General features: G+C 46.6%; 1 protein-coding gene across 1 annotated transcript; it reads right to left on the bottom strand.

Moving 5' to 3' along the window:
- Window positions 1-205: 205 nt before the first annotated feature.
- On the bottom strand, window positions 206-24869 carry Vstm5 (V-set and transmembrane domain containing 5). Its single transcript, XM_069989562.1, has 4 exons — window positions 24773-24869; window positions 4562-4888; window positions 4308-4448; window positions 206-3073 (listed from the first exon to the last, which is right to left on the bottom strand). The coding sequence occupies exons 1-4, from the start codon at window positions 24867-24869 to the stop codon at window positions 3030-3032; spliced, it is 609 nt and encodes a 202-aa protein (XP_069845663.1). The 3' UTR covers window positions 206-3029.

Raw genomic sequence — 24869 nt, 5'->3', positions numbered from 1 at the left:
AATTCTGTACTTCCATCAGAAAGAATGATATTGTACCATTCATAAGGAAATGGAAAGACTTGGAAAAAATTATGTTAAGCGAAGTAACCCAGACCCAAAGAAACAGAAACACAGGTTGGGGGCTGGGAAGGTGGCTCAGTGGTAGAGCGCTTGCCTTGCATGCATGAGGCCCTGAGTTCGATTCCCCAGCACCACATAAGCAAAAAGAAAAAAAGCCGGAAGTGTTGCTGTGGCTCAAGTGGTAGAGCGCTAGCCTTGAGCTGAAGAGCTGAGGGACAGCGCCCAGGCCCAGAATTCAGACCCCACGACCGGACCCAAAAAGAAAAAAGAAACACAGGTTGCATGGTTTCCCTCATTTGTTGTAACTAATTTGTGCCTATAAATCTACATGTAAACACACTGGATGGTAGAATACAAAAAAAAAAAAAAAACAACACTTGGACATGATAAATTATACAAGACTCTAGACGTTCACAGTGAGACCAAAGGACATTCTCAGGATCATAAGGGCTCAATACCTATATGGATATAATCATATAAAATGTTTATCAAAATGAACTCCAAAAAATTTAAGTGAGGTGTTTTAATTTTGCTTTTCTTTTTTCTCCTTTGCCACTGGTTTTCCGTACCTTTTGTCTGGTAAGTTTATCTGTTTTGAGGAGGGTAAGGGGGAACATAGAAAGGGTGGAACAAAGGGTGAACAAATGCAGTAGTGATACTCACTAGACACTGTTGGAAATGAACTATACACCTTGTGAAGGAAGGAGGCCAGGAGGGGAAAAACTGGGAGAAAACGAGGAACGAGGTGACCCTATTCAAAAAGAAATGTACTCATTACCTGACTTATGTAACTACAGTTACAGTCAGTTGTGGGACCTGAACTCAGCCTGGGCACTGTCCCTCAGCTCTTCAGCTCAAGGCTAGAGCTCTACCACTTGAGCCACAGTGCCATGTGCTAATGTGGTACTGAGGAATCGAACCCAGGGCCTCATGCATTCAAGGCAAGCACTCTACTATTGAGCCACCTTCCTAGCCCCTATACATCACCTTTACAGTAACAATAAAATACATTTTTTTAAAAAGTGATGCTCCTGCAGTTCCAAGCTCCATCCTACTGGTAGTGCTCTGAGGAAGGAGAGATTATCTTTGATCTCTTCTAAAGCATTTCTTCATTGTGTGCACAGAAACTGTCCTGGAAGTGGTCTGGTTTCTGACTACAATAATGTGAGGAGGAGACCCAGGATGTGGCCTGAGGTGTCAGGTACAGAGCTACATGTAAGGTGTGCAGCCCCATTGCTTTCATGTCTTTGGGGAAAGTGCACTGGAATATTTGGAGCCTTTCTCAAGATCACTGCCAGCTCCTGTCTGGTCCCTTCCTGTAGCTCTGGACTCACTGTTTAGGGAAAGGCCTGTAAATGACTTCTCCAGGTAACTCCTTACCTGCCACATGGACAGTAGAAAAAGTAGGGACATGGAGGATCTTTTTTTTTTTTTGGTCCGGTCATGGGCCTGAACTCTGGGCCTGGGCACTGTCCCTCAGCTCTTCAGGTCAAGGCTAGTGCTCTACCACTTGAGCCACAGTGCCACTTCCGGCTTTTTTCTTTTTGCTTATGTGGTGCTGAGGAATCGAACTCAGGGCCTCAGGCATGCAAGGCAAGCGCTCTACCACTGAGCCACCTTCCCAGCCCCCACATGGAGGATCTTAAAGAAGAAAAGGAATGTTCTAGCAACACTCCATTTTTGTATGCATGGTTTTTCGGCTGTGTTGTAGAAACATAGCTAAGGACCTCAGCCTTCCATCATGACTAAGGTGGTGACTTTGGTCCAGTTAGGAACAGTAGAGAGAAAGGAGTGGAAAATAAATTCTTGCCTGCTTTTAGAGCTTTTTCAGTGGAAGCTGGCATGGTAAACACTGTGACCACCAACCTGAGAAAATAAGGCCCAAGGCCAACTGATCTGACCTCTAAGCTCAATGGGCCCAGTACCCCAGGATGTTGTCATTCCCAATACTCAGATAAGACAGCACTTGGCAATACAGCTTTCCAGATCTTTGACGAATTCTCATGCTTCTCTTGCATTGCTCAGATGCAGTATGCAATCTGTGGCCTCTCTTCATATCCTAACTATGAGGTAGGTGAAGGCCAAGTGCTTCTCAGCCCACATGAGGAGAGCAGGGACCTTGACTGGATGCGTAAAGTATTAGCGACTGCCCAAGAAAACTGAGTTCCAGTTGTTCCATCCACTAGGAAGGCTTCAGTCTCACACATTGGCCTTACCTAGCTGCAGGTGCTGCCCCCGGTGGAGGTGAGCTGCACTTTCCTCACATTGACCTAAGCTGGGCCTAAGGAGGAGACAGCTGATTTTGGAATGAAGGAGAAAGAGAACAATGTTTTTCTTTCTTTTCTTTGTATCCAAAGAAGCACCCTGAGCTTTTCTAATACTCCAAGCCACAGGCCCTCAAATCTTAGCAACTTGTTACAGCACAACAGCACCTCTCAGGCTTGCTCTTTTTGGAGGAAGTATTGGAGTTTGGACTCATGGTCTTGCATTCACTGGGCAGACACTATCCCATGAACCCCTCCTGGAAGGTGCAGCTATTTTCAGAGCAGACAGGAGCATAAAGTCACAGAGTGTTTTCCAGTGCTGGCTGCAGACCAGGCCCTCTGGAGACACTGGCCCCTGAGACAGAAGCTCCCCAAGGCCATCCAAGTCCATTTGAGAGTCATGAGCAGCATCCGATGGTTATGGGTTATAGACAAGGCCTTGAAGCTGCAGCCAAGCAAAGTTCCTGGTTCAAAGCTTCTCTGTGAACTTCATGCAAGTCCTAAAGTTGAATTTGTTTAATCTGCAGTCTTCAACTCCATGTTGTCAATTTTCTTTCCCTTCCAGCTGTCTCACTGGGAATGGCTTGTGTGACAAGACCACAGGAGATTGAAGAACAGATTGGCTCTGGCTCTGTTCGTTTCATTGGAAAATAAAGCTTTCCTCTTGAGGTATTGAGGTAGCAAAGTAATTGGGCCCAGCTGTGACTAACACTCAACATCCTGTAGCTCAATTTCTTCAGTTGTGCTTTCTGTGAAGCAAAAGACAAGCCAATAAAATGAAAGTCAACCATACAATGATTACAGTGATGCTTCTCCCTCCCCGCCCTCCAGTCCTAGGGCTTGGACTCAGAGCCTGGGCCCTGTCCCTGAGCTTCTTTTGCTCAAGGTTAGCACTCTACCACTTGAGCCACAGCGCCACTTCTGGCTTTTTCTATTTAGGTGGTACTGAAGAATTGAACCCAGGGCTTCATGCATGCCAGCCAAGCACTCTACCACTAACCCACATTCTAGTCACCCCTAATCTTCCTTTTTGTGGGTGCCGGTCCTGGGGCTTGAATTCAGGGCAGGGCTTGGGCACAGTCCATGGCTTTTGTGCTCAAGGCTGATGCTTTACTATTGGAGTCACAGTGCCTCTTCCAGCTTTTCTTTTCTTTCTTTCGTTTTTTTGGTGGTTAATTAAAATAGGATTCTCAGGATTGGAGGTGTGGCTCAGTTGTAAGAACTCTAGCCAATGAGTGAAAGCAGCCACAGATACTGAGTTCAAATCCCAGTCTCAGGCCTAGAAAAAAATTAAAAGGAAAGAGTCTCATGGACTTTCCTTGCTCTGGCTGGCTTCAAACTGCAATCCTTAGATCTCAGCATCCTGAGTAACTAGGACTATAGGCATGAGCCACTGGTACCCTGACACACAGGATGAACAACACAATGCCCAAGGCGGTGGCTGACGCCTGTAATCCTAGCTACTCAGAAAGCTGAGATCTAGGGACTGTGTTTTAAAAAACAACCTAAGTTTAAAAGTCTGTGAGATTCTTATCTCCAACAAAAAGCTAGAAGGAGTGGCCTTGAATGAAAAAGCTAAAGGAAGAGGAAGAGACACTAACTTTAAACCCCAATACTATCAAAGACAACTTATACCAGCTGGGCAAAAGAGGCTTACTCCTCTACTCCTAGCTACTCAGAAGGCTGAGATTGAGGATGGAGGTTTGAAGCCACCTCGGGCAGAAAAGTCCACAAGATTCTTATCTCCAAATTAAATACCAAAAAACAAATGAAAAAATGGGCAGTGGATCTGTGTCTCAAGTGATAAGAGTGCTAGCTCTGCACGACAAAGCCCAAAGACAGTGCTTGCCCAGTCCCTGAGTTCAAAACCTAGGACTGGCACCAAAAAATGAACAACAACAACAAAAAGACAACACAGACCATCTCTGGCCTGGCTAAAGCCATGAGTGGATTGTCCTTGCTTTCCTAGGCTCAGAGCATTACCTTTGAGTTTGTGTCTTCTCTTCCTCTGGAATTTGTATGCACATCTGTTGCACACCCACATGAGGCTGATCAACACTGCAGCCACGGCAGCGAGCAAGGCAAGGAAGACAGCGACAAAGTGAAGGTCTTCATAAAGAATCTCTAGGGGGAAGGGAGAGGGGGGAGACATAGGCCTTTAATATCACTACGTCTGCTGTTCCCCCGCCCCTCTCCCCCACCTCGCCTGCAGCTCTGAGGGCCCACGGGGCGCTCACCGGACACATGCAGGACAATGGTGCCGAACTGGCTGCTCCCCAGGCGCTCTGTCACCGTGATGACATAGTAGCCGGAGTCCCGCACGCCCACACCGAACAACTGGATGGAGCCATTGTCAAAAGTGCAGACTCTGTCCTTGTGGCTCTGGGAAACGTTGGCTGGAGTCCCTGGTTTCCACTCCACAATCTTCTGCCTGCCCCAGGTGGATGTGTACCTCCACTCGATGGTGGGCACCCCATGGCAGGAGTAGTCCACCGACAGCAGAATGTCTTCGTCAACGGTGGCATTGATGGCCGACTGGGGAATGTACAGTGACACACCCTGGCCTGCGGGATGAAATGCTAGATGTTATAGAATTGTAACCTATGTCACAGGACTTAATGCACTGGTACATTTCACAAGCATTTACCAAGTGCCGACTATAGGCCAGGAATGGTTGGAGATTCTGCTGTTGTTTCCTTTTGGTTGTGATACTAGGGCTTTAACTTGAGGCCTCGTGCTCTCCCTCAGCTTTTTCACTCACAGCTGGAACTGTATCACTTGAGCCACAGATTCACTTCTAGCTTAGCTGATTATTTGGAGATAAGTATCTCATGCACTGCTCTGCCTGGGCTGGCTTCCAATTGGAATCCTCAGATCTCAGTCTCCTGATTAGTTAGGATGACAAGCATGTGCCACTGGTGCTCAGCACAAGGTTCTGGTGTTGACAGTGTATTTGTGGACAAGACACACAAGGTTCACTATCTAGACTACATTCTTTTTTTTTTTTTTTTTTTTGGGTCCGGTCATGGGGCTTGAACTCTGGGCTGGGGCGCTGTCCCTCAGCTCTTCAGCTCAAGGCTAGCACTCTACCACTTGAGCCACAGCACCACTTCCGGGCTTTTTTCTTTTCGCTTATGTGGTGCTGAGGAATCGAACCCAGGGCCTCAGGCATGCAAGGCAAGCGCTCTACCACTGAGCCACCTTCCCAGCCCCTAGACTACATTCTAAATGGAGAGATATGAGGGCTGGAAAAATAAATTAGATAATTTTAGATAACAATAACTACTTTAAAGGCAATAAGCTAGGTGATATTGGTAGGTGGAGGCAATTTGCAACATTAGATGGTCAGGGAAGACCTCACTGAGGAAATGACATTTCAACTGGGACCTAAAGAACAGGAAAAGGCTGGGAGTCTGTGGCTCACACCTGCAATCCTAGCTACTCAGGAGGCTGAGATCTGAGGATCTCAGTTTGAAGCCAGTCTGGCAGGAAAACCTTTTTTTTTTTTTTGCCAATCCTGGGGCTTGAACTCAGGGTCTGGACACTGTCCCTGAGCTTCTTTTGCTCAAGGCTAGCACTCTACCACTTGAGCCAGAGCACCACCTCCTGCATTTTCTGTTTATGTGGTACTGAGGACTAGAACACAGGGATTCATGCATGGTAGGCAAGCACTCTACCACTAAGCCACATTCCCAGCCCCCATGAAACTCTTATCTCCAATAAACTACTCAGAAAAAGCCAGAAGTGGTACTGTGACTCCAGTGGTAGAGCACTAGCCTTGAGCACAGAGAGGCTCAGGGACAGGGTGCGGGCCCTGAGTTCAAGCCTCAGGACCAGAAATAAAAAAGAGCAAGGAAGAGGAAGAAGAGAAGGAAGCAGCTTCAGGCAGAGTTTCCAGAAACGGGACAAAGCCTGGCTGTGTTTCTGTGTGCTGGAATGCAGCGAGCATGGGGAGGGTTAAGAGAAGAGGATAGAGAGCCAGGCAGGAGACTTGTCTTGATGTCAGTTCCTAAGGGTAAAAAACTACAAGATGGCTCCCACAGGAGGGTGATGGTCCCCAAGAAACTCACAACGTCTGCCATGGAGGATATTCTGGGGCCAGGGAGTCAAGAGTAGAAGGAAAAGGAGCAGTAAGAACGTTACTGCAAGAAGTAAGAAAGACGGGATTGGTGGAGGCATGGCTCATAGGTAAAGTGCTGAAGCCCTGAGTTCAAAACCGAACATCCTGCCAAAACAAGCCTTGTCACCTGAGAATATGAACTACTATGAATAAAAGAGAGTAAGTGCTGTACCTGTGCACAGCTCACTGGAATTTGTGATATGTTAAAACTAAACATAATACATACCGGGACAGGAGGTGACTATGGAGTGGCTGGTTGAGAACATGCATTTGGAATAATGAGGCAGAACATGCTGAGCTACTGAATGCAGACATGGGGGTGGGGATGGGCTGGGCAACGAGACATCTACTGAGTATATGGAGGGATAGTACTGCCACTGGCTGAGTGTGTGTGTGTGTGTGTGTGTGTGTGTGTGTGTACGTGCATGCACGCACACATATGCATGTGCTGTTATACTAAGTGGGTACCCATGTAAGTGCTTTACATTTGCCATCTCATTAAAGCATCATACAATGCTAAAAGCAGGATAGCTGAGACAGAGAAACTGAGGTTTATCAACATTATGTGTTAATATTTACTGTCAAATACTTTTCCAAGTTAAATATTAAATAATAGTTCCAACATATTAAAAAGAACAAAGGAGATAGCTCCCCTCTCACCACAACAACTTTTAGATGTTAAATTACAAGAACAGGAGACAGGAAAGAGCTATCTGCATCTGCCTTCTCCTTTGAGAGGTTAAAAAGCAGTAGACATTGCCAGGAGCCTAGTGGTTCCTGCCTGTAATCCTAGGTCAGGATGCTGAGATCTGAGGAGAGTGGTGAAGGCAGCCTGTACAGAAAAGTCTAGGAGATTAGTGGCTCAAGTGGTAGAATGCCATGCTTGAGCAAAAAAAAAATAGCCCAAATGAAGGCTGGGCACTGATGGCTCAAGCCTGTAATCCTAGCTACTCAGGAGGCTGAGATCTGAGGATCATGGTTCAAAGCCAGCCCCAGCAGGAAAGTCTGTGAGACTCTTACTTCCAATAAACCACCAGAAAACTGGAAGTGGCACTGTGGCTCAAGTGGTAGAGCCTTGCGCTGAAGAGCTGAGGGACTGCGCCCAGGCCCAGAGTTCAAGCCCCATGACTGACAAAAAAAAAAAAAATCCTAAATGAGAGTCTGAAGCTCTGAGTTCAAGCTCCAACACTGTCATATGTCTATTTCTCTCTCCCCCCCCCCATGTTTTTGTTTTGCTTTATTATTTGTGTGTGTGTGTGTGTGTGTGTGTGTGCGCGCGCGCGCGCGCCAGTTTTGGGACTTGGTTTTTAAATCTTGTAGACTCTTCAACTTCATAGTGTTAAAAAATAAGTCAAAGAAAAGCTGAAATACAATACAATGAACATCTATATTCTTATCCTCTCCTAGACTCATCAATAGTCAGCACTTTCTTACATTTGCTTCTACTACTGGAAAAAAAATTGACTTGTCATGGTGGCTCATCCCTGTAATCCTAACTACTAAGGCTGTGGAGGCTAAGACTGGGGAGATTACAGTTTGAGGGCAGTCAAGGCAGAAGGTTCAGGAGATCCCATTATAACAAGCTGGGCATGGTGGTGCCCAGTCACCCCATCTCTGGGGGAAATACTGATAGGAGGACTTCAGTCCAGGCTGGCACAGCAAATACATAAGACCTTTACCTAAAAAAATAACTAAAGAAAAAGACCTGGAGCTTCCAATGGCAGAGTACCAGCACCAGCTTGAGTACCAATCCCAATAGCCCTAAATTTTTTACTTTAAAAGCTGCAGAATCCTGACATGCTGGTACACACTGATTACCCCAGCATATGGGGTGCTGGGGCAGGAGGGTCGCATTGCACAGCTACCAGCAGCTACCAGGGCTGGGCAAGACTGTCTAAAAAAAAAAATGAAGCCGATATCCTGACATTTCATCCAGGACAAAGTACCTGTCTACATTATCCAACTCTGAAATTTAATATTGGTGTAATGCTACTCTTTCTCTCTTTATGTCTCTGTCTGTCTCTCTCTTTCTCTCCTACTCTTTCTTTTTCAGTGATACTATGGTTTGACTTTAGGGCCTCTGCTTGCTAGGTAGGTGCTTTACCACTTGAACCATATCCCTAGACCAAGACTTGATATATGTTTATATTATTTTGTTTCATTTCATCTTTTTATTCCAGTATATTAGTTGTACAAACAACAGATTTGTGTGTGCAAGTCCTGGTGCTTGAACTCAGAGCCTGGGAGCTGTCTTTGAGCTTTTGTTGCTTAAGGCTAGCACTCTACCACATGAATCACAGCTCCACTGCTGGCTTTTTGGTGGTTAACAGGAGACAAAAGTCCCACGGACTTTCCTGCCCAAGCTAGCATCAGACAGTGATCCTCAGATCTCAGCTTCCTGAGTAGGTAGGATTACAGCCATTAGCCACTGACCTCTGGCTATGTTGTTAGCTTTCTTATGCTGGAACTCAGGCTTGAACTCATCTTAGGAACTGTCCCTTAGTTTTTTTCCACTTAAGGCTGGTGCTCTGCCACTTGGCTATACCTCTACTTCTGGTTTTTTGCTTGTTAAGTAGAGATAATGTCCATAGATCTGTCTGCCCAGGCTGGCTTCTAATCTTCATCCTCAAATCTCAGCTTCCTGAATAGCTAGGATTACAGGTGTGAGCCATGAGTGCCTGGCCAAACCAGGTTTCACTGTGGTATTTCCCCACATATAAACATGTATCCCAACCAACCTCACTTACTTTATCACTCTCCCTTTCCCTCCCCACTCCTTTTTTTTTTTTTGGTGGGGGGCGAGGGGGGGAGGTTCAGTTGTGGGGCTTGAACTCTGTGCCTGGGTGCTGTCCCTCAGCTCTTCAGTTCAAGGCTAGCACTCTACCACTTGAGCCACAGAACCACTTCCATTTTCTGGTAGTTTATTGGAGATAAGACTTTCATGGAAGGGCTGGGAAGGTGGCTCAGTGGTAGAGCGTTTGCCTTGTATGCATGAGGCCCTGGGTTCGATTCCTCAGCAGCATATAAGCAAAAAGAAAAAAGCCTGAAGTGGTGTTGTGGCTCAAGTGGTAGAGTGCTAGCCTTGAGCTGAAGAGCTGAGGGACAGCGCCCAGGCCCAGAGTTCAGGCCCCAAGACCGGACCCCCCCCCCCCAAAAAGGAAAAGACTTTCATGGACATTCCTTCCCAGGATAGCTTTGAACCACAATCCTCAGATCTCAGCCTCCTTAGTACTAGGATTACAGGCATGAGCTACCAGTGCCTGGCCCTACTCCTTAAAACAGGTCTCATTGTTTTATTTTCATACATGCAAACAAACTACTTTAACTATACCCAGCTCTCACCCTCTTTCTGACCCCTCCTCACTTCCCTAGCAGTCTGTTTAGGTTGTCAGACTGCTCTTGTCATCAGGTTTGAGAAATTGTATTCCAACTAGAAAAAGTACTTCAGAACAACACCATTTCCTATCAGGAATACGGACCAGTATCACAGTCCAATTAGCCAAGAGAGGGAAAGTTGAATAGCCTGGCTATTATCAGTGGGGCAAAGATGAAGTGTGTTTCAGGAGTATACAGAGTTACAATCAAACACTACTACGGTGATTATAAATGGGATTGTGAATGGGTGTAACCTTGGAAGGGGACAGGACAAAATCTATACAGATATTTACCCAGCAACTTTTGACCCATGAACTTATCCTAGGAGTGATAAGGGCGCAGAGTGGCAACCATGAATGCAAGTGCAGTACAAACCGGGACTTCCCAGGTGCACTATCCTGTGTGGTCACTGCTAGTTCAATGACCAGTACTCATTCCGTAACCATTCCATCAGTCCAAGTCAGAAAAAGACATACTTAATCTCTAACTTCCCAGCCAACACACCAAATACGTTACCAGAAAGTTTACAGTAGTTAAACAACCTTAGTCTCAGTGCCTGGCAAAAGAAGAATTTAGGCAAGATGTGAACATAGGAAAGGTGATAAGAAAGTTTGTTAGAAGAGAAATAGGGCTGAGAAAGCAAGTGTGTGGCACAAACATGACAAAAGGTAGTTCACCCCATCAGCCATCTTGTGCCATATTCTCCATACAGAGCTTGGCTCTGGGATAAATAGAGTTGGGATTCTTTTTTTTTTTTTGGTCCTGTCGTGGGGCCTGAACTCTGGGCCTGGGCACTGTCCCTCAGCTCTTCAGCTCAAGGATAGCGCTCTACCACTTGAGCCACAACGCCACTTCCCGCTTTTTTCTTTTTGCTTATACGGTGCTGAGGAATCAAACCCAGGGCCTCATGCTTGCAAGGCAAGCACTCTACCACTGAGCCACCTTCCCAGCCCCAGAGCTGGGATTCTTGAAGATAGATTGGCAGGTCTCTTTTCTGTTCCCTGTAAGGCTGGGATGCCAGTCCTTATTTCCTCATTCTTTTGTCCTCTCATTTACTTGTCAGGCAGGTGTTAGATGATCAGCTTATCCTGCCATCTGTAAGCTACATAGGTCTACTTTCCCTCAACTCTATCAATACTTTGGAATACTACCAAGGCTTTCAAAAGTCGGAGGTAGATCCGTACGTGTTGCTATTAGATGATCTCACAAGAAATGAGAAAAGCACAGGGTGAACAATGTACTTCAATTTGAATGAAGTAAGTATATATGTATAAACACACTCATCTGAACATATGCAGACTAACTCTTACCCATATAAATTCATTAAATTTATTATTTTTTCTTTCTGAAACATCTCTATCTCCTTTTCTGTACATTCTCTGCTGAGTGCGTATACCACATTTTCTCTACCCATGTATCAGTTGATTGGCACCTACGTTAATTCCATTCCTTAGGAACTATGAATGACATAGCAATAATCATGGCTCTACTGGCATCTCTCTTTTATGCTGACTTAACATTCCTTTGGATATATACCCAATCGTAAGGGAGTTCTGTTTTTAGTTTGTTTGTTTGTTTGTTTTGTTGGTTGTAGGGCCTGAACTCTGGGCCTGGGCATGGTCCCTCAGCTCTTCAACTCAAGGCTAGCACTCTACCATTTGAGCCACAGCGCCACTTCCGCTTTTTCTGCATATATGGTGCTGAGGAATTGAACCCAGGGCCTCGTGCATGCAAGGCAAGCACTCTAGCACTGAGCCACCTTCCTAGCCCCCATTTTTAGTTTTTTATTGAACCTAGTGATTTACATCCCTGTCAACACAGTGTCTGTGCTAATTTAGATTTCCACTGTAGTTTGTGAGAGTTTGTAAGAGTTCCATAGAAGGTTGTTTTAAAAATAGGTCCTACAGTTGTTTTAGAAAGGAGACTAAAAGTTCCACTATCTAGCCCAAGCTGGCCTTGAAAGATAATCACCTGCCCTCAACCTCCTACTGCTAGGATTGCAGGCATGCGACCTGCTTCCTTTTGAACACTTGAAACAATTTAGGAAGTTTGTGAATTACTCAACAAAGGAAAACACTGGTCCTAAAAATAAAAGGTGTCCAAGACTAAGTCTGAGTCCTAGATTGTTTATATTTGAAAATGGCACAGTTCCTCACAAGTACTGACAAGTTGACATACACCTCAAAATCAACATCTCCAAAGAAAAATATGTGCAGCTTGGTGCTAGTGGTTCATGCCTCTAATTCTAGCAGGCTGAGATCTAAGGATAGTGATCCAAGGCCAGCCAGTGCAGGGAAAGTCTGCGAGACACTTATCTCCAATTAAGCACCAGAAGCTAAAAGTGAAATTGTGGTTTAAGTGGTAGAGAATCAGCCATGGCAAAAAGCTAGAGTGAGCCTAGGGTCTGAGGTCAAACCCAAGTACTGACACGCATGCACACACACATGAAGAAACAAAAACTGAAAAAAGCGCATGCACAATTGTGTCACAATATGTAAATTGTCTTGGAAGGTAAGAAGACATGAGTGACAGGCAGCAGGGGGAACATCCAGAGTGCTAGAGAAAGACTTTTAAGTACAGATGTTTGGAATTTAGGACTGAGTACAAATACTACATACGAAACATCAGCAAAATTAAAAAGAATCAAACATTCAAAATCTCCTCTCTCCCCAACGTGGTCTTCTGGTGCCCACAGCCTCAGGGAAAGGCTCTCAGAACCACAAGGCTCAGGACTCCATCACCACACCTCCTCTTCCTCACCCTCACGGTCACTGGTTCCCACTAACTTTCCCTGTGTGTTCTCTCTCCCTTCTCTGTCACCCTGTCTAGGCTGCTTCCTCACATACAATAGCAGTGGCTCCAGGTACCTCGCTGTGTTTGCTTCGTCTCTTCTAGCCGCTGCACACAACATTCTTTTCTGCTTTTTCTTTTGTGCTGGTCATTATTTATTAATGAGGCTACTGTCCCAGCTCATCTCATCTGTTCTTTGAGACTGCACAGGAAGCTGGGGACACGCACCTCAGTGGCTAGGTTATTGGACCAGGTGGGTAACTCGACTGGGATGGGTCAATCAGATTTCTCCTGAGCATCCCAACTTGGACACAGGGTGTTCTGCATGTCCCGTGGGGCCTCTGAGAGATGCGGTGTGGTAGTAAGGCCATCATGGAGAAAGCTTCTGGGCACCTAAAGCTGTGAGGCAGTGTGCAGGGAAAGGCTTATGTTGCCCACGAACTGCTGGAGAGAGGCCAGAGAGCTTCTGGGATCCTTGCCCAGTCCAGGGTTTGAACTTTTCTGTCCTTGGCAGACATGGTCTGTGTTTCCCTTGTAACCTACTTTGCTCTTGATTATTTCCTGAGCCTTCAAGTCCTTAGTCTCTCTGGATTTGTTTCTTCCTCTCACTTTGCATGACGGTTGTGAAGTCAGTATCTGACGCTAAGGTACATTAAAAATAATACATATGTATTTCCAGATTCTATCAAAGCTAGTTTGAGGATATGGCACAGTGGCGTGATCAGGGGATCAGGAAGCCTCCGTGAGAGCCACAGGCTCTTCAAGGTTCCTACCTTTTTGCTGCCTGTTGTGTTTAAAATCCTACTCCTACCTTCATCCTCAAACCCCTCCAATAACATCTTATTTGGAGCTAGGGAGGTTTGCCCAATGCTATGCTCTACCACTTGAGCCACAGGTCCACTTCTGGCTTTTTTTTTTTTTTTTTTTTTTTGGTAGTTCAGAGTTTCTCAGAGCCCTGGAAGGAAGTAGCTTTGCCAATTCAATGATCTCAGGTTTCCTTCAGAATTGTTAGACAGAAAGTTACCCCTGTCGGGCACTGGTGGCTCATGCCTGTAATCCTAGCTACTCAGGAGGCTGAGATCTGAGGATCATGGCTCAAAGCCAGCCTGGGCAGGAAAGACCGTGAGACTCCTCTCTCCAATAAAACCACTAGAAAACCAGAAGTGGCACTGTAGCTCAAGAGGTAGAGTGCTCCCCTTATGCTGAAGAGCTGAGGGACAGCGCTCAGGCCCAGAGTTCAAGCCCCATGACTGACAAAAACAAAGAAAAAGAAAAAAGAAAAAAAAGAAAGTTACCCGTGTAAGTGATCAGTTTGGTAGTTTGTTATGGCTACTACAGCAGCCTCAATGTATTGTTTTCCAATTACAAATGACTGAATCAGTACACCTGATTGAACATTAAACTATCTGAGGAAGCTATTTCAAAATACTACCCTGCACTAATGAAATCAGAATTTCTGCCAGGTGCTGGTGGCTCCCTCTTGTAATCCCAGCTGCTGGTGCTGGTCTACCAAGTGTGAGGCTTTCTGTTCCAACACCAGCATGATGAACACAAAACACAAAAGCCAACAACAAACAGCCCCCCACCCCCAATGGATGGAATAGTTCCTTCTTTATCTGTTAGTTCTTAGTTTTACCAGGTTTCCATTGGTCCCTTTTCCTTAGGGCCCACACACTTCCCCCACTCTGCTGTGATTTTCTTAGTTAATGGTTCTTTCATCAGCTGTTGGCTCTGAGATCACACGGAATCTGGCCCATGTGTTCACTGTATTGTCAAAGCCTCATGCTCAGACACCTCAGGAACACCTGCTGAGTAAATGTTTTAACCAAGTCCCTTAACAACTCAGAGTCTCAGTTTGTATGTAATATGGGGACTCACATCACCTTTTTTGCAGGATTACTGTGAAGGTGACTCAAAAGCAGCACTTACTCATGTCAGAGGTTTGTGGCTCATGCCTGCAATCCTAACTACTTAGGAGGCTGAGAGCTGAGGCTCATGGTTCAAAGCCAGTCTGGGCAGAACAATTCCCAGGAGACTCATCTCCAATTAACCACTCAAAAACTGGAAGTGGGGGCTGGGAAGGTGGCTCAGCAGTAAAACGCTTGCCTTGCATGCATGAGTCCCTGGGTTCAAGTCCTCAGCACCACATAAGCAGAAAAAGCCATAAGTGGCTCTGTGGCTCAAGTGGTACAGCACTAGCCTTGAGCTGAAGAGCTGAGGGACAGCGTGCAGGCCCAGAGTTCAGGCCCCACAACCGACCAAAAATCAAACATGCACGCACACGCACACGCGCGCGCGCGCGCACACACACACACACACACACACACACACACACACAAAACTGGAAGTAGCGCTATGGCTCAAGTGGTAGAATGCTAGCCTCAAACACAAAGAAGCTCAGGGATAGCAACCAGAGGTTGCTTATGAGGTTCAAGCCCCACAACTGAAGGGAAAAAAAAAAAAAAAAAAGAACCAGTACCAATACACATACAGCAGTTAAGAGTGTCTGCCACCAAGTAAGTGCTCAATAAAGTCAGTTATTATTCTTTTCCCATTGTTTTCAATGGTTATACATACTCAGGAGATACAGACATCTCTTTAAGGTTGGCTAGAAGTTATTATTAGTGGTTTTACTAAACCATACCCTATTTCTAAAAGATCCAATAATCTAGTTCCAAGTTTTTTTTAACCCCATCTCTTAGGACTTTCCTATTCCAATAGCATTGTAGATCTGACCTTGTCTCCTCTGCCAGGCTCCAAGTCTTCTGTAGCTCCATTCCTGCCTTTAGTCCTGTGTAGCAAGTGGCTGCTTGTCTCCCAAGCTGGCTGGGCATCACCAGCACCAGGGAGGAACTGTGGGCTTTAGCTGACCACCCATCTGGTTCAAGAATCCCTGAAATCTCATCCTCAAAGTGTGTAAAGGTTGATTGGTAGGGAGAAGTCTGGTATTCTACTTTTAGGCATCTTTTTTTTTTTTTTTTTTTGTCGGTCATGGGGCCTGAACTCTGGGCCTGGGCACTGTCCCTCAGCTCTTAAGGTCAAGGCGAGCACTCTACCACTTGAGCTACAGCCCCACTTCTGGCTTTTTCTGCTTATGTGATGCTGAGGAATCGAACCCAGGGCCTCATGCATGCAAGCCACTAAGCCACCTTCCCAGCCCCTTCTTTTTCTTTTTTGCTGGTCCTAGACTTTGAACTCTCAGCATAGGCACTATCCCTAAGCTCCTTTTGCTTAAGGCTAGCACTCTAACACTAGAGCTACAAGCACCATTTCTAGCTTTTGATGAAATTAATTGGAGATAAGTGTCTCATGGACTTACCTGCTAGGGCTGGCTTTGAGCTGGGATCCTTCCATCTCAGCCTCCTGAGTGGCTAAGATAGCCACCAGACCAGCACCTGACTTAGGCATCAGTTTCTAAAAGGCATCTATGTACTTAGCTACACAGTGAGCCTAGGGCAGGGATCTCACGCGCTGTGTGTGTGTGTGTGTGTGTGTGTGTGTGTGTGTGTGTGTGTGTGTGTGTGTGTGTGTGTGTGTGTGTGTGTTGGTAATGGGGCTTGAAACTCAAGTGTGTGTGTGTGTGTGTGTGTGTGTGTGTTGGTAATGGGGCTTGAAACTCAAGTGTGTGTGTGTGTGTGTGTGTGTGTGTGTGTGTGTGTGTGTGTGTGTGTGTTGGTAATGGGGCTTGAAACTCAGGGCCTGAAGATCTCACTTGGTTTTCTGCTCAAGATAGGTGCTCTTCCACTTGAGCCACAACTCCACTTTTGGCTTCATGATGCTTAATTGAAGATGAGAATCTTGTAAGGGCCCGAAAACCTAGCTGTTAGACCCAAAAGGATGGGGAATTTGGAATTCCTCCTCCCACCATGAACTCTTAGAATGCTGAGAGATTCCAGGAAAGGTCAATCAGTCCTGGCTTTACAGAAATTCAAATTTCTAACCTGGGTGTGGGCTAATTCGACCTCAAACTTTCCCAGAGCTTGGGGATAGACAAAGCAAGTGGTTTTCTGCTTACCTCTACTTCCTAAGATACAGAAGTCATATATCACTTGAATAAGATTGTATCACATGTTGGTGCATGTGACTTCAAGAATCTTGATACCTCACTTTTTGCAAGTATGTCCTTATACCCAACTCAATAAATATCTTGTAAAATGGACCCAGGAAACCTGAAGTTGGTGGAAGGCTTCAGGCCCCTCAATTCTATGGCCCAGTCTGCATTACTGCCTTGTCCCAGTGGAGGGTTGCAAACAGAACCCCATGGAGTTTTTTGCCCAGGTTGATTTTGAATCACTATTCTTCAATCTCAGCCTCCCGAGTATCTAGGATTACAGGCAAGAGCTACTGGCGTCCAGCTAAGCATCTCACATTAGTACAGAAAGACAGAGAGGCAGAGGAGCTTCATGTGTGTCCCTTATCAGATTCTCTGGTACCCAGAGAATCTCTCTCCTCCACCCCAACCCCTTGTATTAGTGTAAGGAGCTATCAGAAGTCATTCCAGCACCTCCCACCCTAGAGCTAAGGCTTTCCCAAGAGCTATTCTCTTGCCAGCCAGACAACTCCTTAGCTGAATAGGAAGAAACTGACATGAGTTGAAAAACCTCTCTGGAGGCCTGACAGGGTCTGGATGTGCCTAGCATATCCACAAGTCCTGACCGTGACATCACTCTTCTTTTCTGAGTGTACCAGGCAAACAGAGTAGGACAGGGGGCTTTGTGGCTCTCAGTCAAGGCTGCACATTAGAACCCGAGAAACTTGTCAAGATGGCAGGTGCCCATGCCCTAGCTTAGACCTGTGACATGGGCATCTCTGAGGTCAGTACCAAGCAGCAGCTTGGTCTGCTTGTAAGCTATGCAAGTGATTATGACAGGCAGAAGGCTACTCTGGTTTTTTCTGATTCTCAGGAATACCTTCTCAAAAAGTATGCACATGGCTTCCGCCTTCTGTTCTCAGAATACTTACCATTGTGTCACAGAGTATCATTTATCTTACTTGCAGTTTTATCTCAATTAGCCTCTAAAGACTTTCTCACCAAGCTTAGGGCAGAAGACGAGGCTGCCTCTCTCTCTTTCTCACTTTGTCTTTTTGTGCTGGTACTAGGACTTGAACTCAGGGCCAGTCCCTTAGCTTAGGTCTCTTAGCTTTTTTCTGCTCAAGGCTAGTGCTCTAATACTTGAGCCACAGCTTCACTTCTAGCTTTTCAGTGGTTAATTGGAGATAACAATCTCAAGGACTTTCCTGCCTGGGCTATCTTTGAATCATGGTTCTCAGATTACAGGCTCTGGAGTAGCTGGGATGATAGGTATGAACCACTCACGGTCAGGCTAACTGCCAACCTTTTTTGCTGGTTAAACTGGAGATAAGAGTCTAGCTGACTTTGAACCCTGGGATCCTCAGATCTCAGCCTTCTGAGTAGCTAGGATTACAGATGTAAGGCGCCGGCACCAGACAACAAGGCTGTTTGCTTTGAAGTTTTTCACTGACTGTGCACTGGGCAGCATAGCAGAAGCTGGGAGTGTACAGCAGGTTCCTGTCACAAAAGACTGGGGAGTCAGCCCCAGGGGAAGGCAGACCCCTTGCAGATAACTGGACATCAGGAACCCCAAGCACTGAGAAAAGTGGGGGCTCCTTTGGGCTCAAGAAGAACTTCCTGAAGAGGAAAGCTAAGGCAAAGTAGGACATGGTTAGGTGAGCAGGAACAGAAAGGTCTGAACTACCAGAATCACGTGGAGCCCATCTGCTAGGAGAAAGGTGATCGTTTTCTAGTTAAACAGGACTTTACGGTCCACTGTGCCATTCTCCATTTGCCTATAGGGCTGGCTAGTACCTACTGAGTCCAACAAATTAGTTATGCACCAGGTCCCCAGGCCTTGCCCTCTGCCAGCTATGGTCTATGGTTTCTCTCCTGGAGTCAGCATGCTGCAGGTTTGAGCAGCCCCCTAGGGTGTGCCTCACAAGGGGAAAGGTCAGCATGTTTCCTTAACTGGCTGGACACTTGGACAAGGAATGTCCTGTGCTCCCTTTTTGACTCAGTCATTTCTTCTCTGCCCATAGGACTGACTGGGGCCTACTTAACCTAGCAAATAAGTTACAGGAGAGTCATTTTCCAACTGTGAGTTTACCAATCCTTTCTCTTCTACTTCTCTGTCCCTCTGGGCCCTCCCCCGACCCAATCCCTGGTCCTGGAGCTTGAACTCAAGGCCTGGATGCTGTCCCTGAGCTTCTCTATGCTCAAAGCTAGTGCTCCACCCCTTGAGCCACCCAGGTGGCTGAGATCTGAGATTCACTGTCTCTAAAACAGCAGGCTGGAAACTCCATGAGATTCTTATCTCCAATCAAAACTATCCAAAAGCTGGAAGTAGAGCTCAAGTGGTAATATGTAGCCTTAGGCAAAAAAGCTAAGAAACAGCTCCTAGAATTCAAGCCCCAGGCATAAAACAAAATGAAACTAGCTGATTATCCATTTCTCAGGATGTACGGTCATCTTCATCATGTGACCATACATTCCTACCTCTCTCATGTTCCAGGGAAATCCTGGGTGCAGGGAATCTGAGTGTTCAAGCTGTGAAAGGCTATGCTAGTGGCCACATTGGTGGCCAGCCAAGCACCAGCTGTGTTCCCAGAGAATGTTTGCTGGGTCCACACCCTTTTCTCTTGCTTATCCAGACCCTGCTAGATTCAAGACAAATATTTCACCTGCTTTTTGAGTACTTTTTGTGTAACTGTACTTCTCTTCTCCATTCTGTCTTGTTCTATACCCAGGATGTGTAATGTAGGTACTGGGCTTTACTGACTCAACCTCCTTTTCACTATAAAGCCCCTTTGGACTTGCCAGGTAGGGAAGATTCACATGGTTTTGGGCAGGACTTAATTTCAGTACAGTTCAACAATGCTTACAGCAGAGTTATCTGTAACGTGCATGCTAGCTTTGCTAAGTAAGAGCTTTACTACTTGAGCTATATTCTCAGTTGATATATGAAAATGTTTTAAACATTTTAAACATTTTACAAGTTTTGTAGAATACTCTAGACTCAGACCCAGACTCAGCCCCATTCCACTGTTCTCCTTGGGACTGATACCAAGGTGAGTGACTCAATGTGGCTGACTCCTCTATCCCTGATTCCACCTTGTTAAAGAATGTCCAAACATGTGCATGCATGTGTATGTGTGTTGATATATACACATGTATGACTGGGATGTGTATATATGCGTGCTTGTGCATGTGCATATGCATGCATGGGTTAGTTGTGATGTGTGTATGTCTATGCATCTGTATATACATGTGTGCATGTATAAGTGGTATATATATGTATGTTCATACACACATGCATGCATGAGTGGTATGTGTATGTGTGTGCATGTGTATCTGCATGTGACTGTGTGGTATATGTATGTGTGCATACATGTTTGCATGCATGTATGAGTGTGTGCTGTGTGTATGTATGTGTGTTTTGGAGAAATAAACTGCTTTTCAGAAACTGGCATTGGAACAAAGGAAGAATGTTAGCTGCATCTGTTCCCAAGCCCCAGTCCTGGATCATAGGCTTCTGAGAGAGACAGCACTGAGACTCAGTTCTCATAGCTACTTTGCAGTGTGCAGAGTTGCTGACTGCTAATTCCCGGCAGCTTTGGAAGGGCAAACCTTTCGGTCCCTGTCTTAGTCAGCTGGGCTGTGGCATACACTGGAGACAGAATGGGGGTGGGGAGGGTGTCATGCAAAGAGTGTTTTCTCTCATTATTCAGGAGGCCAGAAAGTACAAGACGTAGAAGCCTGTAGATTTGGTTCTTGACAAGATAAGGCCTCTCTACCTAGTTTGCAGACTGTCATCTTGCTATGTACACACATGACAAGGAAAAGGCAATTTTTAGTCTTCATCCTTTATCTAGTCCCCTCACCTAACCCCCCCCCCCCAACACAACTGGGAAGTGAACTAAGGGCTTCATGTTTTCCAGGCAGGTGTCCACTATTTGAAACATGTTCCCAGTCATTTTGTTTTTATTTTTATTTTATTTATTTTCTAGATAGGCTATCAGGCTAATTTTGCCCAACTAGTATCTTCCCTCCCCCACTTCCCAAGTAGCAGGGAGTACAGGTATGTCTCCGCCACACTCTTCTTTAAGGATACTCATCTTTTTATTTTTTTGACTGGGGCTTGAAGTCAGGGCCTAGGTGCTGTCCCTTAGCTTTTTCACTCAAGGCTGGCGCTATATCACTTGAGCCGCAGCCCTACTTCCAGCTTTTCTGTGGTTAATTGGAGCTAATAGCCTCATGGACCTTCCTGCCTGCTGGCTTTGAACTGTGATCCTCAGATCTCATCTTCTTGAGTAGCTGGAACTGTAGACACGTAAGCGAGGCCACCAGAGCCTAGCTTAAGGACTCTATTCTTATCCTGGAACTCCTACCTCAGGATCCTCTCTAAATGTAATCACTCTCAAAAGTCCCGACCTCCAAATTATATATCACACTGGAGAGTATCACTTCAAATTATGAATTTTGTAGGGACCCAAAATTTAGATACAATCTTCTCTCTTTTGTTTCTGGACTCCCAAAATTCAAATCCTCTTGCATGGAAAATACATATTCCACCCCAAATAGCTCCCAAAGTCTTCACACATTCTAGCATTAACTCTTACGTCTACAGTCTCATTTTTAAATCATCTAAGCCAGATATAGGTGAGATGCCATGTTCAGTTCATCCTGAGGCAAATTATTCTCCAGCTATGAACTTGTCAAACTCCAAAAGATATGTTTCCAAAATACAATGGTGGGACAGGCATGGGATAAAGACTTTTCTTCCAAAAGTGAAAAGCTGAAGGGAGAAAATGATGGTAGGTTCCAAGCAAGTCCAAAACCTAGTAAGAGGATAGCCAGTAGATGATAAAACTACGGGATACCCAGGCAGAGAAGTTAGTGAGACTCTTATCTCTAATTAACCACCAGAAAACCGGAAGGGGTGATATGGCTCAAAGTAGTAGAGCACTGCCCTTGAACTGAAGAGCTCAGGGACATAACCCAGGCCCAGCATTCAAGCCCATGACTGACAAAAAACAAACAAACAACAACAAAAAAAACCTACAGGATAATCTTTGGTTGTGTGTCCCTTGATGGTCTGCTGGGTGACTCTGCCTCCTGGGGCTCTAGGTAGCCATAGTCACTGCAACTACATCCCCTCCCCTTTGGATACAGGACCATCCCTGGTAACTCTGAAGGACTTCTGGTTATTCATCTCTTGTAGAATTGTGCATGTTTACAGCTGAATAGCTCTGTGGTTCAGACTCAAAGCATCTAAGGTGTTCACATTCCTCCTTCATCTTGTTCTATCTCTCTGCCCTTCAGTTCAAACTACGAGTGTTTCATCTGGGGTAGCTGATTGGTACCTAGGCTCATACCTGCATTAATATTCTCTTTTTTGCGGGGAGGGTGGAGGGTCCGGTCATGGGGCCTGGGCGCTGTTCCTCAGCTCTTCACTCAAGGCTAGCACTCTACCACTTGAGCCACAGCGCCACTTCTGGCTTTTTTCTTTTTGCTTATGTGGTGCTGAGGAATCGAACCCAGAGCCTCAGGCATGCAAGGCAAGTGCTCAACCACTGAGCCACCTTCGCAGCCCCTTGCATTAATATTAAATGGCCGTTCACCCCAACCTTACTCTTTTCCAAACATGCTCTTCTATTTTCTTGGAAAAAAAAATTTGCTTCCTTATTCTTTAATTCATTGCCTCCCTTCCCCAAATTCTGCTATACTCATATGAGAGGAACCAAACCTTTCTTTCAACACTTTGCTTAAATTTCTCAGCTACTCTGGATGCTTGTGGTTTATGTCTATAATCCTAGCTATTTAGAAGGCTGAGAACTGAGGATTGTGATTCAAAGCCAGTCAGTCTAGGCAGAAAAGTCCACCAGACTCTCCGAAATGGAGCTGTGGCTCAAATGGTAAAGACCAGCTTTGAGCAAAAAAGATCAGGGACAGTACCTAGGCCCCGAGTTCAAGCCTTAGTATTGGCATTAAAAAAAAAAAAGCCAGCCTACGCATACAAATCTTAGAGGTGTTTATCTTCAGTTAGGAAAAAGCTAGAAGAGGAGGTATGGTTCAAGTGGTAAAGTGTCAGCCTTGTGTAGAAAAGCTAATCAACAGCATAAGAATGTGTACATTCACCCCCCAAGTACTGCCACACACATAATTTTTTTTCTTAAGGCAAATATCTAATACTTTTCACAAAACACTAGAATAAAGTTAATTTTTGACATTTTATAAGCATCCTCCCTTCTCCATTATCTAATACCACACTTCTGCTTTCTCTGTGGGACCTCAGCAAAACTGACCTTAGCACCTATACTTTTAGCAGGCACCTTAAAAATCCTCCAGCCTCTACACCGATCCACAACCACTTCCACAGTTTTACCTATTTATTACAATCTCACTAACTCCTTCCTGCTAATTTTTGTCTTAGCTTGGGCAGCTCTCACAAAATCCACAAAACAACGTCTCCACATCTCTCCTTTGGACTGAGGAAGCAGTGCAGATGATCTTGAGCCACTTTTGTCTATTCCTCCCCCTTGAAGACACCTACAAAACCAACATTCATTTCCTCACTGTTCAAGATGCTGGGAGGGACCTCTGCCTAACTTGTTAAACTGTGACTGCTTGATTCTCTCAGGGCCAACGAAGACAGCTAGATCCATCGATCGATCGGACCTCTCTCTCTCTTATCTAAAGTGAATTTGTCTTACAAAAGCCCATCTTCCGGTAATACCACAAGAGGTTATGAGATTTGGGTGGACACAAACCTTTAGTCCATAACATCCTCATTTAGAGAGGAAAGTCTCCAAGTGTAGGATGTTTGAGGAATACTTTTAACACAGACTTTTCTGAACTAAAGCTATCTCCCTCATCCCCCAAATCAAACTCAGGGCCTGTGCTTGGTAGACAAAAATTCTGCTACAGTTATCAACTTGGTCCTAGACTGAAGTGTGTGTGTCTGTTCTGGGACTTGAACCCAGGGCATGCGTGCGTGCGTGCGTGCGTGTGTGTGTGTGTGTGTCTGTACTGGGACTTGAACCCAAGGCCTGGCTCTTGCTTGGCTCGTTGCTGGCACAGCTCCACTGTGGCTTTTGCAGGTTATTGGAGACAAGAGTCTTGAATTAGCCTGCAGGGGATGAGTTTGAACAAGGATCTCAGGCTTCAGAATGGCTAGAATTACACAGGTATGAGGCCCCAGTGTGAACCAGAGGAAGCTCTTGATAGGTGCCCTGGAGGGAGAGCCTGGAGGTCGGCCAACTACAGCTTTGGGCCTAGCCTAAGGCACAGGTCTCATTCTAGCAGAAGGACAGTTCACCCTTTGCAAATTAGCATTTGGGCAATGCCAGAGCCTCGGAGCTGGTCGGGGGCTTGCCCTGCCGCGTGTGCACAGTGCTCCGCAGACCAGGGACGGCGGTGAACTTTGGCCTGCTCTCCAGGTTTTGCACCGGCTCTCGGGTCTCCACACCCAGTGTTCCCAGTCTAACTCCCCCGCCACGCCCATCCAGTGAGTCCTTTGGACTCAGTCTGGGACTGCGGAAGCCGTCCGGGTGATCTGGAGCCTCTCCTGGCGAGGGGTGTGCGCTGAGCCCCCAGCGCTCCGAGCGCGCGGCGCGCGTCTCCCATCACGGCTTGGCGCTCCGCTCCGCGCAGGGCAGCGGGCGGGCTGGTCCCACCCGGGACAAACACGCGATGGCCGTCTCAGGCCTCGGGAGCGGAGGCCCTACATCTACCCAAACCTCCAGAACCTCCTTTTTCGCTGGACCTGGCTGCTGTGGGTTCCTCGGAACGGCCAGGGAGGTCGGGAGCAGCCTCCGGTGCCCCGGAAGCGCCGTGGCAGGGCCGGGTGCGCGCGCCCAAGGGGCAGCCGTCCGCTTGCTCCAGAAAAGGGAAACAACGCGTTGCGGGGAGGCTCCTCGCCGGCTTCCCATCCGGTGGCTGCTCCCAGGCGAAGCCGGCGCCCTGAAGTGGCCAGGGGAGCGGGGCCGACGACGCCCTCGCTCCGCCCGGCCGCACCCGCCGCGCCGGCGCCGGGAACCGCGCCGCCCCGAGCCCCGCGAGGATTTCCGAGCCGCCCGGAGCCCGAGAGATGAGCCGGCAAGAGCCAGGGCCCCGCGCCCCCGCCCGCTCCGCCCCGCCCCGGCTTACTTTGAAGACCGCGGGCTGCGGCCACGCAGACGGCTAGGAGCCCCAGGAAGACGCCGCGGCTCGTCCTCCGCCGCGCCGGGCGCGCCCGGGGCCTCAT

This window comes from Dipodomys merriami, unplaced genomic scaffold (assembly GCF_024711535.1).
Source record: "Dipodomys merriami isolate MVZ:Mamm:240054 unplaced genomic scaffold, mDipMer1.0.p SCAF_38, whole genome shotgun sequence".
Taxonomy (NCBI): domain Eukaryota; kingdom Metazoa; phylum Chordata; class Mammalia; order Rodentia; family Heteromyidae; genus Dipodomys; species Dipodomys merriami.
The sequence above is the reverse complement of the archived record's forward strand: the minus strand, read 5'-3'. Positions and strand labels throughout refer to the sequence as shown.

Excerpts from the sequence above, each read along its gene's own strand:
- Vstm5 (XM_069989562.1), bottom strand. The coding sequence starts at position 24,869 with ATGAGGCCCCGGGCGCGCCCGGCGCGGCGGAGGACGAGCCGCGGCGTC. Across the intron at positions 4,889-24,772 it reads CGCAGCCCGCGGTCTTCAAA|GCCAGGGTGTGTCACTGTAC; the intron begins GTAAGCCGGGGC and ends TTCATCCCGCAG. Across the intron at positions 3,074-4,307 it reads GAGAAGACACAAACTCAAAG|AAAGCACAACTGAAGAAATT; the intron begins GTAATGCTCTGA and ends TTTGCTTCACAG.